Raw genomic sequence first — 16818 nt, forward strand, 5'->3', positions numbered from 1 at the left:
GGTTCAAAACCCAAACAAGCCACAAGAATCTTATTCAGAGCCCTGCACATTCTGCACAGAGCAGGGAGGGAGCAACGCTCGCACCAAGTGCGGGTGAGCCCCGTGTACACAGACCTACAGTTTGTGGAACCTAAGCAGGAGCGGGACAAGAAGTCTCCCTCAGCTGCGCTGCCCCGTGCAGGGTCTGCCTCAAAATCCATGATCAAAATGCTTACTGTAAGGCACTGTGTAGGAGTGTAACCACACATGACTAAAGCAGATTATTATGTCTGTGGCAGGAAAATAGACTGAAAAAAAGTAAAAATACTTAGCCAGGAAAATAATGTTTAGGAACTGGGGTTTTTTACATTTAAAATGTATGTGGGACACTTCATCTTCAAGATCAAGTCAGATTCTGCCTTTTGCTGCTCTCTGGTACAATTAAACACTTTCATATATGCAAATGAGGAGAAAATGTGGCCTCTTTCAGCAGTAATAAGTATCTGCCTGTTGCTACCTTAAAATCACAGCAATCACATCTGGTAACTGCCCTTTTCTCATGTTTCCACTAGTTTTCAGACTTCCTCTTGTGGTAGCTTGAGACTGCGCATCTGGATGTTTTAAACATACAAAGGAATTGCTAGAGCAAGCAAAAGAGAAAACGGTGCAAAGAGTTAAGATGTGCAGATAAACAACTGGTGCACTGTGCAGCTAAAATAACGGACAGGCAGCTGAGGAAAATCTCTTTCCAAAGAGGAGAGCACAAGTTTAGGCAGAATGAAGACTCCCATTGTCTGTGGCTTCGTTTTTAAAGTACTATTAATCCAAGTGTATCTTTTAAACAAAACTTTAGCTGCACCTTCACCAATCATTAAGTTTCCTGGAGACAGCACTCCCAAAACAGAAAAAGAACTAGCAGTGGTAAGTGTTGGTTTCATCTTTGCTTCAGATTTGTATTGTTGTTTCATAAGCAGATGTTTCTTTCTTGTTTCAGCTGAGGTTAAGCAATGACTGCAGCATTCTCTCCCCAGTTTCTGGACGTGCTAGCTAGCTAGGAAAGGTATCAGCTTTCAAAAGTTAAAACTAGAGCCAAGTAAAGTTTCCTCTCAAAATTTTTAAAGTCGGCAAAGAAAGTCTTCATTTTTTCCCCTTAAGTCGGAACATACGAAATAATGTAATTAAATCATCACAACTATAAAAAAAAGATTGCAATGGTAGAGGGGAGAAGAGTAAATAAGAGATTTCTAATTTTTTTATTTAAATCTAGTAGAAGTGAGGGCTGCTGAGACTCAGTGCATGTATCACAGCTTTCAGAAGTTTGTTTTCCAGATTGTTTACCATGCGTTGCACAAACACAGCTCTAAGGGGCAATTGCAATCAAAAGCCGGTTGGAGTTTCAGAAGCCATTGTGACTGGTTTGGACTTTGAAAAAGAAGTCTCATCAGAGGTTTAAAGATATAATTTTTTTTCAAATTCAATCTGGAACAAAAAAGGAGTTTGGATTTCTGTGACATTAGCAAATTATAGCTATAACTCTACAGCATTTTATTCTGATGTTATTTTAGCCCCATGGACTGTCATAAAAATGACATTATGGGGAAGTCCATTTAAGGGGAGATTGAGATGGATTATCCTTATTTTAGCATGTAAATTATAGACATTTCTCTTCTTCAGCAGTAAGTCCATTTTAAGGAAGATTGAGATAAATTATTCTTATTTTAGGACACAGAGATTTGCAAGTTGGTCACTTTTCTTTAGGATTTGGTGTGCATCTTGGGAAAGCTTGCCAGGTTAATGAAGGTCTGGGGGAGGGTAGAGAGAGAATTTCCAGATGGGAGCTGTGGTGGAAAGTTTAAGAAAAACAGACAAACTGACCCAAAAAAGGCATTCCTCAGCCTTTAACAAAACAAATTCACCCAAGATTTTGCCTTAGCAGCACAGCAGCCAGGAAACTGAGGGGGTGGTGCATGTGGGAGAGGAGAGTGGGGTCTCACATGTCTAATAGCCATTTAACTGTCTTAAAGGATCTATTTTCTTAGACACAGTTAGGCTTTTTTTCAACAACAGCAATCCACATCTCCCCTCATCTCTGTTTCTTACAAACAACCTATTTATTATGTGTACTCAGAGGAAAATCACAAGCTGGTTTAACACTGCAGTTCTTCTTTGTCTTTCTTGTAGTAGTCTTGGGTAATGCTGACTGGCTGCCTTTCCATCACACTCTCCATCCGAATAGTCCAAGCACTCAGCATCAGAACACAAATTGCTGTGTTGCAGCTGGACCCTGTTTCATTAAAGGGCAGGATCAAAATTCCAAATCACCACAGCTCCCTGCTGACTCTGGGGAAACTGAATTTCGCAGCCTAGACCAGATGTGGTTTACATAGACACTGCATTTTCTTCAAGATTCTCTTCTCGTAGAACAGCTAGTTATGTTTATTTCTCATCTTCAGTAAAATCTCTCTTTTAGGAAGAACTGAGAGGGATTAGCTTTTTATGTAGAATCCTAGCCAGTAAAATTCCTTACCAAACCTCATTTTATATTTTTGGTCGTATATCTTACTCCCAAACCTAAAATGGCAAAGCAGCATCCTGCTTCTTCAACAAGCTTCAGCTCTGATGTATAGTCTATATTATATCATGGTACTTCACTGCGATATGCAAACAGAACCATAAGAAATTATATCAAACTACATTGAAATGAGCATTGGGATATGAGCAGATCCTCCGAACTGGCCTGTTTGATTATGTTCTTAATGCATGTCACATAATTTCCACCAGGCCCCATTAACTATGACTACACAGAAGCTAAGTGGTCACAAAGGTGAAGCCATTCTGTGTCCATTATTTGCCAGTGCCACAGCCTCCACTAGAGAAATACCACATCAGAAGTTATAAAAATCACAAAAAATAGGCATAGTCTGTGCTTAGTCAGTAGGTGGATGGAGGACCTTCTTTAGGAAATGTTGTAACATCTTGATTAAATCCTTTTTCTGAGTAAGCTCTGAACCATTTCCTATGGTTCAGATGAGGGACTTAATGAGGAGGTGGTGAAATCCAGGCTTGACCAACTGCAGTCATCAAATATCTGTTCCTATATTTTGCTGACGTAGTGATCTTATCCCCAGCCTCCTGGGTGAAGTTCATTTAACTGGATACATAAGGTAAGGTTTCCCTCAGGAATACTTCCTAGCACAAGAACTTAAATGTGCAGTCATTTTGTCAGGCTTCTTGTAATCCTCACTTAGAAATAATTCTCTCTGCTGTTTCTGATACATTTTTGGTAAATATGCCTTGTACATTATTTAGGGTGTTTTCCTACCTTGGATTTGTAGTTAATATCTTGGGTACGGTACCTGAAGGGTGCTTCTTCCTCTGCTACAGATATTTTTACTAGAAAGACCAGTAACTTGCAACCTTCCTGTCTAACATCATCATTGGCAAGGGCATCTCCCAGCATCGTGCCATGCTAAGCACCAGTTTGGGTGGCCTACCCATCGGTTTGGGAACACATGCCATTTGACATGGTGTAGCTTTTCTTTTAGAGCTAGGCATAAAATATTACAAACTCAGACCTGAGTGTCGGGTTCCTGATATCTCTGTGCAAGAGAACCTTAAGATTCACTTTTCTGTATGATGCCTACAACTCCACATAGTTTAGTCAAGCTATTTAGAACCTGCAAATGAAAATAATTAGCTAATGATAGGTTATTTTCATTACAGAAGTACCCAAACTGACATCTTCATTATAATCCATTTATCTGCTCCTCAATGAGGATATAAATTCAACAGTCTAAAGCTGTACTTAATCCAAACAGTGTGACTGAGCCTATCTGTGCAACAGTCCAAGCTAAGGCAACAGCTCGGGCTACAGCCTTCCTCAGATTGAGTCTGGATTCAAGCACTGAACCCAAACCTCTGGCCAGCCAGCAGTCTGTTGTGTGGCCATGTTTGTGAGTCTCCAGTTAGGAACAGAGTTGGTAAAGGATTTTAGACAGTGACTGAAGAAAGACCTTCTTAATGCCCCTTTCCATTTGCATGACTCTGTTTTTATGGTAGGTTTCACTACACACTAGAGAGTGCCAGGCATTCTCTCCCGATTGGCCCCTACCCCAAGAAGCTCACAGTTACTCTGCCAATCAATGAATTACCAAATTATTTGTGTTAACTCACTTGTGTATTGCACAGAAGGAGGGGAGCATGTGTGGACCACAGCTGTTCATCTACAGCTTAGTTTAACGTAAAATACACAACTTATTAACACACGTGGGAAAGACATGGCAGCTTCACTGGAACCATTGTCAGGGAACAAGGTAACCCATTGCTCCTCCAGGGTTAGAGGCAGCAGCAAACAACAGATATTTTGTCTTTGGTTGGCTGATTTTTTTTTAACTGCAATACATCTGCTAATTAGGTCACATTGATCAAAATGGAAAGTGGAGGAGATTTGGGTGGGTATTATTTTAGATAGAAGATGAAAATAATGAGATTTGTGCTACCTTTTTGATCCTTAATGACCACTGTTTTCTAAGGAGAGATAATTTTGTAATCTGCCACCATGGTTCTATCAAGAAGACCAGTCTAGCCATGATCTGCTGGAGTGTTTAATGGAGTTTTAAAAGTATGCAGATATTGATTGCCTGTAGCGTCCAGGCAACTGAAATGTTACCAAAGCTCCTCAGGTCTTTCAATGTTTGACTCAACCACACACAGCATTCAAATAGCTCTATGTGGTCTGAATAAACAAGGGGCTTTTTTCTTTTCAATCAATGCGGTCTAATTGGTGTGGCTGCTTTGATACCTTGACAAGTTTCTCAGTGATCCATAGAGTCTTCCAAGAAAAAAAATACACAAAATCTAAAACTGTAAGCAGCTTTATACGTCATAAAGAAACCAGAAAAGATAAACCCTCACTAAACTACTTTGTAGTTCTACATTAAAGCACTATGCTCTATTTACTAATAAAGCAATTCATTAAGTAAAGATGATAGCTAATAGTGGAAATCTTCTCTTAATTAGCAATGTTGTGTGATCAGGGATGGCTTGTGTCAACTAAGGAGATTCTGCTGGTCTCTCAGTCAGAATAGTAATTTTGAAAATAAAATGTATAAATTATATATGGAGAGCCAATATGGAATTACACTATTGATTTGTAATTATTAACTATTTCTTTAATGAATTATAAAGTCTTTGTTCTGTCCTTTTTTCCCAAGCAATACCTGAATAAATACTATGGGTGCCCCAAAGACAATTGCAATCTATTTGTCCTGAAAGATACTCTGAAGAAAATGCAGAAATTTTTTGGGCTGCCTGAAACAGGAGATTTGGATCAAAATACTATTGAGACAATGAAGAAACCCCGCTGTGGTAACCCAGATGTAGCGAATTACAACTTCTTTCCAAGAAAGCCAAAATGGGAGAAGAATTATATAACATACAGGTACTGACCGGTGATGTTGGGCTTTGCTCACATATAAACATGGTGCTTTTAAGAACCAATCAAACAAGACACTTAGAAGTGGAGTAGCTGCTTAGTGGGCTATACAGGATTTCTTGAATTAGAATCTCTTTGTGTTTGGATGCTTTAACAAACACCTGTGAAACCGCAGATTGCAAAAATTTCAGGAAAAATAATCTAAAGATCAACTTTATGGCCCTGGTTCAGACTAAAGAGATTTGGGGTTTATGCTTTGCTCTGCTGCAAGCATCTTAAGGGAACTGGAGCAGGAGCATCTCAGCTACCCATCTGCTCAGCAGAGACCACAGTACTTACTGACTGCAGAGGTCACAGAGAAGAACAGACTCTTCCACATTCAGCAGTCATAAGAATGGAGGTCACCAAATAAATTTTAACTTAAAGCAATCATATTTCAGATATACATAGACATGATTCAACACCAGCCTATTGCAATAGGTTCGGCATGTTTTAATGTCTTACTCTTACTCTGAAGAGTTAGGGACCGATCTAGCTCTCATTGAAGTCAGTAATTAAGAAAAAACCTCATTACCTTAGGTAGTCCAGGAACAAACTTTTAGCATCAGTGAGAACAACCAGCAGATTTGTCTTAGCCACTTGACTTGGTCTGCTGTTTCCTCACAACTTATGACTCAAAGCACCCCTCATGCTGTGACTAGCCTAATAAACACCAAAAAAACCTGTGGCAACTCTTGCACTTGCTGATGTGCTTCGTCTCGTGCTTCCTAATTCTCCTTAGGCGCAGTTTCCCTCACTGAGCACAGGCCCGGCCGCAAAAGAATTGGAAACTTGTCTTTACATGGAGATTAGCTGGCACTAGGAAGTCCAATGCACTGAAGAGTCTGCCCCTTTCTCATGTCAGGTCTCCATCGTGCATGTTTGTACCTTCTATTTCCCCATGTATCCTGTTGCAAATGTAACTGACACAGTGGTAAAGGATTAACATTCAACTGGGATGAAATATATATGGCTAACCTCAAAGGTGAGGGAGAAGAGCTGTTTTTCTGTTATTGTTAAAGAGCAAAACAATCCACATTTGAAACTTTCAAAACATTACTGAACTCTTCTTCTGGGAAATAAATCTGATCCATCAAGATGTGCTTGTATGTTCGTGTCTAAGGTGACAGTATGACTTGCCAGCACTCGGCACCGATGCAAAACCCCGCATATGTTGTGCAAGGCCCGCTGCCATGCAGGCTTTACAGCCTCTGGCTATTTAATTTTCTTCATGCTGCTGTATCAATTCCAAAGCAAAATAAATAGTAAGCACTACATCTAAACACATCTCTGAATCACAGGAAAGTGTAGATGTCACGTGCAGCACTGTTAACTGTTAACCAGTTTCACTACCGAGTCTACTCAGCATTTTGAGCAGTAAACAACAAATACTGGCAGAAGGTTTATGTGTTATTTAACTTTTCCTTTTACCTCTAAGGATTTTAGGCTATACCCCGGATTTGGATCCTGAGACAGTGGATGATGCCTTTGCTCGAGCCTTTCAAGTCTGGAGTGACGTCACACCGCTGAGATTTAACCGAATAAACGATGGAGAAGCAGACATCATGATTAATTTTGGCCGATGGGGTATATATTTCTATTTTTGCATATGTTTTGGGTTTTGCACTTTTAATTAATCCTTAGTATTGGAATGACCTACCCTCAGTAAGTAGCACCCGTGAGCCTTTCTGGCAAACCTTGTCCTAGTTTGCACTTAGCTTATACAGGTTAAGATCTAATTTCACTGAGATTTTTTTTCTTTCTTATACGCGTGAGTGAGAGAAGTATTTATACAATATCATTATACTATATTTATCTTTCCAAAAGAAAATCACTAGGGGCAACACGTTATTTTTAAATGTATAAATCAGAAATAGAACTGGGAAATACCGGTACAGATCTTCAGCTGATGTGGGCTGGCATCCTGCCACAGAAGAGAATGGGTTGCCACCATACAGTTTATTTATAGCTCTATGCTCAGTTCCCCAGTGATAGAGGTGGAGGTCCTAACTCATTAAAAATGGACTTGTGACATTCAGTTTTGACCCCACAGCTGGTCTCTGTTCTTAGCATAGCAGAATGTAAGCTTTCAATGCATTCTTTGGTCTTAAAGAATTTAAAAATATGGATCCTTGAATTATGGTTCAAGTCCAGCTGGTGGTAGGTGACTTGATTCGTTTTTGTTGTACATGCCTTCTCAATTAATTTTGGTTTCCCCAAAGAGAACGTTTATAGCTTTTCAGTGTAAACCTCAGGCATTTAAAATTCTTACAGAAAGTCACAGAAGTTTTAATACTAATGGAGATACTTGTGCAGCCAAACACTTAGGAGGTAGACTTTGGAAGTGAAGTGAACAGCTCAAAGAATAACCAATCTCCTTGCAAATGCCCCCATTTCAAGGTGGTTTTCTTTGCTCTAGCTACTGATGAATTGATCCCAAAAGCTTCAGAGATTCTGTACAGAACTCAGAACTTCAGAACATCATCTAGGCTGGCTTGGTTTGGAAAAATAGAAATCCTACAGAAGCAAAAGTGTTTCTGTGGATTTTAGTACTTGCTGGTTGTAGTTAGCTCAGAAACAGTGGAAGAAGAACTCCCACATTGATTCATTCTTCTCACTTTACTGCACATCAGATTCACAGGAGCTGGGACACCCACAAGGGTTTTTCATTTCTAAGCTTTCTTTTAAGCAAAGGATCTACTTTGAAATAAATGGGAATAAAGCATCTAATATACGTCAAAATCTTCACCTTGACAACTGACACGCGTCCACTGCAATGAATGGACTGAAGTAGTATTAGAAGAATGCTACCAGCATGAAATCAGTGTCACAGAGTAGAGAATCAGGCCTGTGTATTTAGGGCTTCTGTTAAATGGCAAGACATCAAACAAAAAGGCCTGAAACGATGCAACTGGAGATGCTGGCAGCCAGCTTCAATGCACAGGTCAGTGTGGTGGGAAAGTTATGAATGCCAGGGCTATGCCCTTGCCAGCCTGCCTTACCCACATGCGGTGTACTTCCATGAAAAGCCTACAGTGCAATAACAGGAGAGCTACTTAACCTGCTGTTGCCCTGTGAGCTGCCTAACTCTTGGAGTGGTTGATGGGGAGGAGGAATAGGCTCATTCACAGGACTCAGTGCACTGAATAAGAGTCAGCTTCTGGAGGCTCACTACTGAGACACTCAGCCCATTTGCTTTCCTGCTTGAAGTAGTTAGTATCCTGCACAAAGAAAAGAGCACAGCAGTCTGAGGTGCAGCAGAAAAGAGTAGCCTGCAAAAAGAAATCTGCCTTTACTTTGTAATCTCTGTGTTGAAGACTGATACGAATTATCTGAAAACATCCCTCATCTACAATGTCTATTTTACAGCTCCTGCCAGTCTCCCTCGAGAAGTAGCAGTGCACACACAGTCAAGCATCTAATGTACAATATTGCACTGTTCTTCACTGTCTCTGATTCCGTTCCACAATGCTTATGAGATATAAAATAACATGCTGTGACAACTGCAGTACCGACACTTAATATTCTTTATAAGAACTAGCTGCTTCTCTTCTGGTTCAGTCTTTCCAGCACAACCCATACCAATAAACTCACTCACTAGAGTATTCTGCTGCTGTCTTGAATGGGAAAGTACACATGATCGTCATCATTCACGTACAGGGCTTGACAGAGTTGAGGTCATTAGAAATTGCTCTTTTTTGTCTGCTTCCTCTTGCAGAACATGGTGACGGCTACCCATTTGATGGCAAAGACGGCCTCCTGGCTCATGCCTTTGCACCAGGGCCAGGAATTGGAGGAGACTCCCATTTTGATGATGATGAACTGTGGACTCTTGGAGAGGGGCAAGGTACCAGGATTTTTAATGTTTCAGTACATATGGCCTGCTGGCTGCTATGTTTTAATGCTGTTTCAGGCACTGCGCTAAATGTTTTCATTGACATGTTAATACATGTTAGGAGAAGAAAATGAATTTAAATTGTTCTCTACAGAATATTAATGTAATTCCTGCAGAAATGTTACCTAGGATTTTCCTTTCTGTTCCTCTACTGTTGTTCCTTGAAAAACTGAATTAATAATGGGCCTGATGCTGCATAACTTTCATTAATTGTGGGAAAAGTACAAAGCCATGACTACAGTTTTGAACGTTTCAGTTTTAAGGGTCTCAAACTACATCTTTAAGTTCATCTATAAGAGGCAGACTGGCCAGTGCTTTTCATCACTTTTAAGATGGTGTAACCTGTGGCTCCAGTTGTTAAAAAAGAAACCATCTACCTGAATAAGGATTTATGTACTCATGGTGCCTGTCAAAAACACATGGAATATAAACCACTTGTGCTGATGACTGAAACAAAATTGACATCAAACAGTGGATTAAGAACTTCTCCAAGAATCTTTAACAGGCAGTTTGCCATACCCTTTAAAACAACTGAAGCCCAGCTAATATCACCTGAACTAGACGAACAAGAGCAAGTATTAGCAGTTTGGAAACTCTTTTTTTTTCTGCTTGAACTTTGCCACAATCAAGTAGTACTAATTATCATTCTTCTACTGTAAAATCATTTTGAATACTTAGAATAAGAATGCAAACACATGTTTGACTTTTATTTCAAGCACTGCTTTTCTCAGTTGTCCTCCCATTGAAAAAATAATTTGAACTTTAATACTAAAATAGTCAACTTCCTTCTGGTCGGCTTTCTTTTAACTTTAGCAGAAGAACTGACAAGGTACTGTACTAACTAGGCTGAATCTCTGCCTCGGACTAACAACAAACAGGAGGAAACTGTTTCCCATATTAGCGGAAATACTGCACAAGCACTCAGTTACTGCCATTAAAATAAATGCTACGAATAAGTGAATGATCTATTACATTAACACATATTACAGCATGAGTGCTGTAGTCTTAAGACTACCTGTGACAAACTGAAATATAACCCAGGATCTGGGGGTGTCTGTGTTATCATCCTACCCCTCAGTGCCACAGCAGACCTCATTCAAATCAAACTGGAAATACCAAAGTGGTTTATGAGGCACAGGGCATGTTCAGCTCCTACTCAACTGCTGCCTGGAGCTTTTCAAACTATACTGAACATTTTAGACCATATTATCAAAGAAAATAAATTTATAAACATGCTGTTAATGAATTTATGAGTTTGCATTGCCATAGTGACAACATAATATATATGTTTCTGGGCTAATTTTAAGGACTGTTCATTGTAACACTTCACCATGAGTAATTTCCATGTAATTCTTTCAAAACGACTAGTTATTATTTCAGCTATGATCATCTTGCCAATAGAGACACCAGCAACATATTGAATTTCAAAGTGGAAATTCAGACAGCATTTCTGTATCAATATCCTCCAGCAGATGTCCAGAAACTGTATTTCTTTTCTATATCAGTTGGTGGCTAATTTCACCACTGCATTTATTCTCTTTACAGTGGTTAGAGTGAAGTATGGAAATGCAGATGGCAAATACTGCAAATTTCCCTTCTGGTTCAATGGCAAGGAATACAATAGCTGCACAGATGCAGGACGCAGTGATGGATTCCTCTGGTGTTCCACAACCAAAGACTTTGATGCAGATGGCAAATACGGCTTTTGTCCCCACGAATGTAAGTAGATCATTGTTTCTACTGGGTTTTTTTCTGATAAACTGATCTTTACTTATTTGCCAATTCTCCTTGTACTTTTCCTACTTCTTTTCTAGCAGATTTAGATTCAAAGCTTTTTAATATCTTCTTGGTATCACAGTAGACAAAACTCCCTAAAGGTTCCCCTGGAGCAGGAGGGTTCATAATTGATGGTGACCCAGGTCAAGACCTTTCTCTAAAAACAAGGACATACTGAAGATATATTTGAAACAACGTCAACCCTATATATCCATCAAAGACACTACAGGTGCAGTTTCATGATCCAGAAAGACAAGCACCTTTTAGAGTAAGGGTAGGGCCAGATTTGGAGATGGAGCACAATAAATGACAGAAACCTCTCCCTAAATTGCAGGCCATTCCACAAAAGTGCAATTGTGTCTCCTTCAAGAGCAGTAACTGATAAAAAACAGCAGTTAGGGATGAAACCCATTAAGCCAAACCTCTATAATTTTGCATACCAATTTTACCAACTGGTGACCCAGGTCCTCTGAGTCTGGGAGCCCTTTAGTGCAACAGGACACCATTATTGTCACAAATCACCCTTTAAATGACATCATCTGCATGTCAAAAGAAAAATTATTGAATTCTCAAGTGACTATCTATGGTTTTACAAGGTTATTTATATGTTAGTACATTGCAAATTGCTAGCCAGGAAACCACTCAGATTTTGAGAATTTAGGTTTTACTTTTCATGCAGGTCTTCAGACTCTTGCTCATGAACCAGTGTCAGCAGCACTCTTTAGATACAGGAATGACACTGTATCTGAAATCATAACTCTATCTTTATCTGTACAAAACTCTCAGAGGATCTAGGAAAGCTAAGATCATACTCAATTTCTAACTTTTTAGAATGCGAACATAATCCTCTGCTTCGTGAGCAATTTATTGCATATCTGGAAACGTTCATTTACAGATCAATGTATATAATGCAGCTGTAACTTTTTAAAATTATACACAACCTGATAATTCTCTTTCAAATTAAACTATGACAAAAATGTTTCCTGTTGTACATCATAAATGTGTATTTATATGCTTGAAAATCTTGATGAGTCTACTGGATATAAGATTTCTCGTGTTATATGAGTGTTAATTTTATCTCCTGTATATCACACAACAGGAAACATTTGGGGAAGCAATTAAACATAATTTGCAGTAGCCTACTGTGCTAATTTACCAGCAGTGAGAAGAGTAGAGAAGGCAAGGGGCTTTTAGTTACTTGTTCCATCATGTTCTGTTCGCCAGCCCCAGTGCTGGCACCCATATTCACCAACATTCCCGGTACTGCAGTTCCCTTATTTACTTTTTTCCCTTTGCATGCAACAGCTGCTATAAGCTATTGGCAGCAGGGAGTGTTTCATCACTCTTGTTGCCTTGCGTTCCGAGCAGTGGACCCACAGGTTCACTAAAACTCCTGCCTGCTACTGCTGTGTCATAATGAATAAAAATGGAGTTATGAAAAAGAATCAAACAGAAAATAATGGAGCTTTTGTTGGACTCATGCTAATCCTGCTTGGAACAATAGTGAGACACTTATTTATAATACTATGGCTACATGGAGTCAGTACACAGAAAGACAACACAGACTGCTGAAAGAAAATGAGTGAGCTTAAGGGGTAAAGCTGACAAACCAAGACATGTTCAGGGTTTTGCCAGACCAAGAATGCACAAGCACAGCCTCACATGTCCCAGGCAAGCCTCAGCAAGTACTGTAAAAACACATGCATGTTCATTAATATGTATGTGCCAGTTAAGCACACATTTTTTGAAAGATCACAGAAATGTGTACATAGAAAAAGCTCAGATACCCTGTCTTCAAAATTTCTCCAGTATCTTACTGTAGCCAACAATAAATTCATTTCTGCTTAAGAAACTTTGGGGATATCTGAAGTTCATTTGCAAGACTATACAGTTTCCAGTACAAGATTACAATTTTCTGCATCAGGATGCTAGTGGTTTGCAGAGATAATCTGCTGTAGAACATATCAGTCTTCTAGCCCTAATGTGTTAAAAAATATTTTTCGTTTCCAAAATCCTAACTGCCCATTACAGATCACATCTAGAGCTGGGATCTAGCATGGTGACAGCTGTTTATACAACTAGAGGGGATGAACAAGCAGGAGTGTGAACTTTTAACAGACCTCAGTTAACTAAAAAAACCAGTTATCATTAGCTAAATGACTTTCAGCACTATCTTCTTTAACCTAACATTTACTTCAGTAGATTATACGTGTGCACACACACATGCCTGCACAATAATTCTTCCCTAAAACTTTCCCATCTCCTTTATTCCCCACCTTTCCCCAACCTCCTCTCCCTCAGGTTAATCCTTCCAGCTGGAAAACAAAGTAAAACAAAGCAAAATTGGGCTCATTTCTTTAAAATAGTCCACATGCCAGACACAGTTGGAATGAAGCCCAGATTATAGGGAGCTGGACAAACCAAGATCCATATACCCTGACTGATACCTTTCGAAAATCCCATAAATCATACAAGACCAAAAAGGTAAGCAATGAAGCACTCTCAGGGCGAGCTGGTTCTGGAAGTTGATGTTCCTGGAAATGCCTGTGTCAGGGTTTCTGAAACAGAACAGAAGAGTTCCAGCCTTTTGTGTCTGATGTAATTGTTTCGCAAGATCCTTGAATTGTTACGGACAGATGTTTCTTATTAAATTCAGAGCAGCATTGTTCACTCATTATTCCAAGACACCATTTTCTAAAACCTGGCTAATAAATTCTGATGGGGAGTGTCTGTTTCTCTCTCATTTAATTCACTGAAGTTAGTTTCAGTTCTTTTCATTATAGAGCCATGCCACATATTTGGGAACATTTTTAAAGCTATGGTACTGCACCAAGCTTTTCTAAAGTTAATCCTAGATCTGTCCCCTAACTTTGTAGACTGATTCAACTATCATTTCTCAAAGCAGAAGAAAGGAAAGCAGGAATTTGCCCGCCTACTAACACAAGTCTTATGCAGGTGTGCTGAACCTCTCCTTTGCCATATGGCATCGAGAGATCTTGAATCTCTCTCTTTACCAAACTCTACTGACACTACAGGAAGTTCAGGCCCCTTTGGTCCTGTGATATCTAACGTTACCGGTACCTGTGCTCTGCCTGTACCTCCTCAGACTGGTCACAGGCCTTGCAGGCCGCTGCTCCACTGCTCCCCCAGGCAGAACTCTCATGAATCTGCAGCTACCTATACCTTGCATCTGTGCCCCAGGGTTTTGAGCAGCCTTTTGGCCTGATGTTTCCTTTTGGCCTGATGTTTCCTTACATCACAGCTGGCTGACCTTTCTGGGAAGAGTGCAGCTCACAGATTAGTAACGTCCAGCCTGAATCTGCTCCCATATCAGCGTATCTTCACTGATTATTAAATCGCTGACCTTGCCACAGTACAGAGCAAGAGACAGGCCCTTTAAGATCCCCTTACACGTATATAAAGTTTTTCTTTTCTTGTGGGGAAAACTGACTTAGTCTCTTTCATTTAAGAAAATAATTCTCTAGTTAAGGCAAGGGGGAGGTTATGAGAGCTTAATAAACCATAGTTGTTACCATCACATGATGTTACCTCAAGCAAAATGAAAAATTGCATTTTGACTGTGACTCAAAGACTCCACGCAAAGCAGTAGGAGACTGACTTTCCATAAGTTTTTTGCAATGTAACCACATTTATATCAATAGAAAAGGCTATTAAAATACAGTTTGCCAGATCTAGAGCTAGAAGCAGCTCGTGTGGTAAATGAGTCATCCAAACAGATCAGTTTGATTTTGCCTTCCAGTTCTATTCTTTATAAAAAAATTAAAGTCTCTTTCTAGTCAAGATAGCCACAGTTCCAGTTAATGCACATTTCCTAACTTATTACAGCACCTTAGACAAACATTTGCAGCTTGCTGTTCTAAGGATGCAGTGCGTGTTGCCATTGCCTTTCGCCTAGAGATAAGACCTCTGCGTGGCTGCTTCCATGTCCAGGGTGCAGAAGGATACAAACCAGAGCTCAGCCAGGTCAGAAGTTCAGCAAACTCACACATGTGAGCCAGGCCTGCAAATCTCCAAGTCCTCTCCTTAGTGGAACTGGAACTTACTTCAGTAACTTACTGGTTCGTGCCCCTGATACTCTGGCCAATTACTGATTGAAGTGGAAAAAGGAAAATTAATCATCTGTGTCACAGCACCCCATCATTAAAACCCTTCACAGTCACCCCTCAGCCAGAAAAGGTCTTAAGTTTTTATTTACTACTACTTTAAATGAAGCAATAAATAAATAATAATAAACTCACCAGCACATGGTACTTACAGACACTGTCCTACCATTGACAATTTCCATTAATAGAGCAGCCAAGAGAAGACACAAGCAGATTCACATGATATCTGATGCTCCAAGCCACCTGCATTTTCATGTAATTCAATTTGGACATACATTTTGAAATATTAACATGAGAGATTTTATTTGTCTTCCTCTAGATATTCCAGAAAGTTTACTAAAATCCTAAAACAGATCCCAGAACTCATGACTCAGTTTAATCTGTATTTCTTCATCCACAAGAGAGATTTCTGGTTCTCAGGGTTGAGCCATGGGGCCTTGTTTATCTATGTGGACAGACAAGGAACAGCCCCTAGAAGATCAGTACACTACCTTCAGGAACAGTAACACAGACGACAAGAGAAGCCTCCAGTGTTCAGCTTTGGTGGAGCAGTCCTATTTGTTCTCTCTTGCTTATCTATTGAGTGCCTGAGCCCAGTTGCAGAGACTCTCAGAAATGACAAGCAAAGCCTAGAGGAAAAGCCTACAGGCTATGATCTGACTTCAACTCCACTGTATGCCAGCATCTTAAAGAAACTGAAAACATTCACAGATGGCCATTAGGAAAAACTGACCTGGCTTGTCTGTGCCTCTGTACAAAATTTGCCATTCTAGCTAACATTTTCGATGCAAGGTAAATGAATCAGCAGAGCACCAAAGAACATGAGTGACTTTCTCAGAATCCTCTTTCTAAATGTTGTTTCAAGAAGGGATATAATTTTATGTTACAAGGGAGCTATAAAGGACATACACAATTCAAACCACATTCAAACAGCTTGGGATATTCTTCAATTCCAGTTCATTTATACAGACCAGCCAGTCATTCCTTTCTATTCGCTTCCGAGATTGTGACATGCCTTGTCTATCTTGCCAAAGCACGTCACTGTTGGTATGAAGTTCTAAGTGTGAACTGCACCGCGCACAACAGCTGTCTAATCTCTGTGAAGACCTTTGCATGTTACCGCCGGCACACCGGGATTCCTTGTTGATGTTCAGAGTATTGAAGTTTTTCTCTTTCATTCTCCATACAGCACTTTTTACAATGGGCGGCAACGGGGATGGGCAGCCGTGCAAATTTCCCTTTAAATTTCAAGGCCAATCCTATGACCAGTGCACAACAGAAGGCAGGACAGATGGATACCGATGGTGTGGAACCACTGAAGACTACGACAGAGATAAGAAATATGGATTCTGCCCAGAGACAGGTATGAGGAATGTTGCTTGCATAAAAGAGTCTAATTTGTCATTAAGTAACAAAAGCCTGCTTTTTTACATCTTCACCAGAGCACACAGAAGTCAATGAGTGAGGCACAATTTCAGCATAGGTGGGTAAGGAAGTAACTAGGACAGGAGCAGCACCTTCTTGGCGGTGTTCAAGACCAGGTTACAGAATCACAGAATCACAGAACGTTA

At 39.9% G+C, this 16818-nt stretch overlaps 1 protein-coding gene across 1 annotated transcript; it reads left to right on the forward strand.

Moving 5' to 3' along the window:
* Window positions 1-584: 584 nt before the first annotated feature.
* LOC104537531 (72 kDa type IV collagenase) lies at window positions 585-16610 on the forward strand (the record flags this gene model as incomplete). The annotated part of the gene is made up of 6 exons (XM_010180436.1): window positions 585-900; window positions 5193-5419; window positions 6891-7039; window positions 9171-9299; window positions 10893-11066; window positions 16437-16610. Coding segments are annotated over exons 1-6 (997 nt in total), but the record flags the coding sequence as incomplete, so codon positions are not given.
* Between the last annotated feature and the right edge of the window lie 208 nt (window positions 16611-16818).

This window comes from Mesitornis unicolor, unplaced genomic scaffold, assembly GCF_000695765.1.
Source record: "Mesitornis unicolor isolate BGI_N332 unplaced genomic scaffold, ASM69576v1 scaffold6223, whole genome shotgun sequence".
Classification (NCBI taxonomy): Eukaryota; Metazoa; Chordata; class Aves; order Mesitornithiformes; family Mesitornithidae; genus Mesitornis; species Mesitornis unicolor.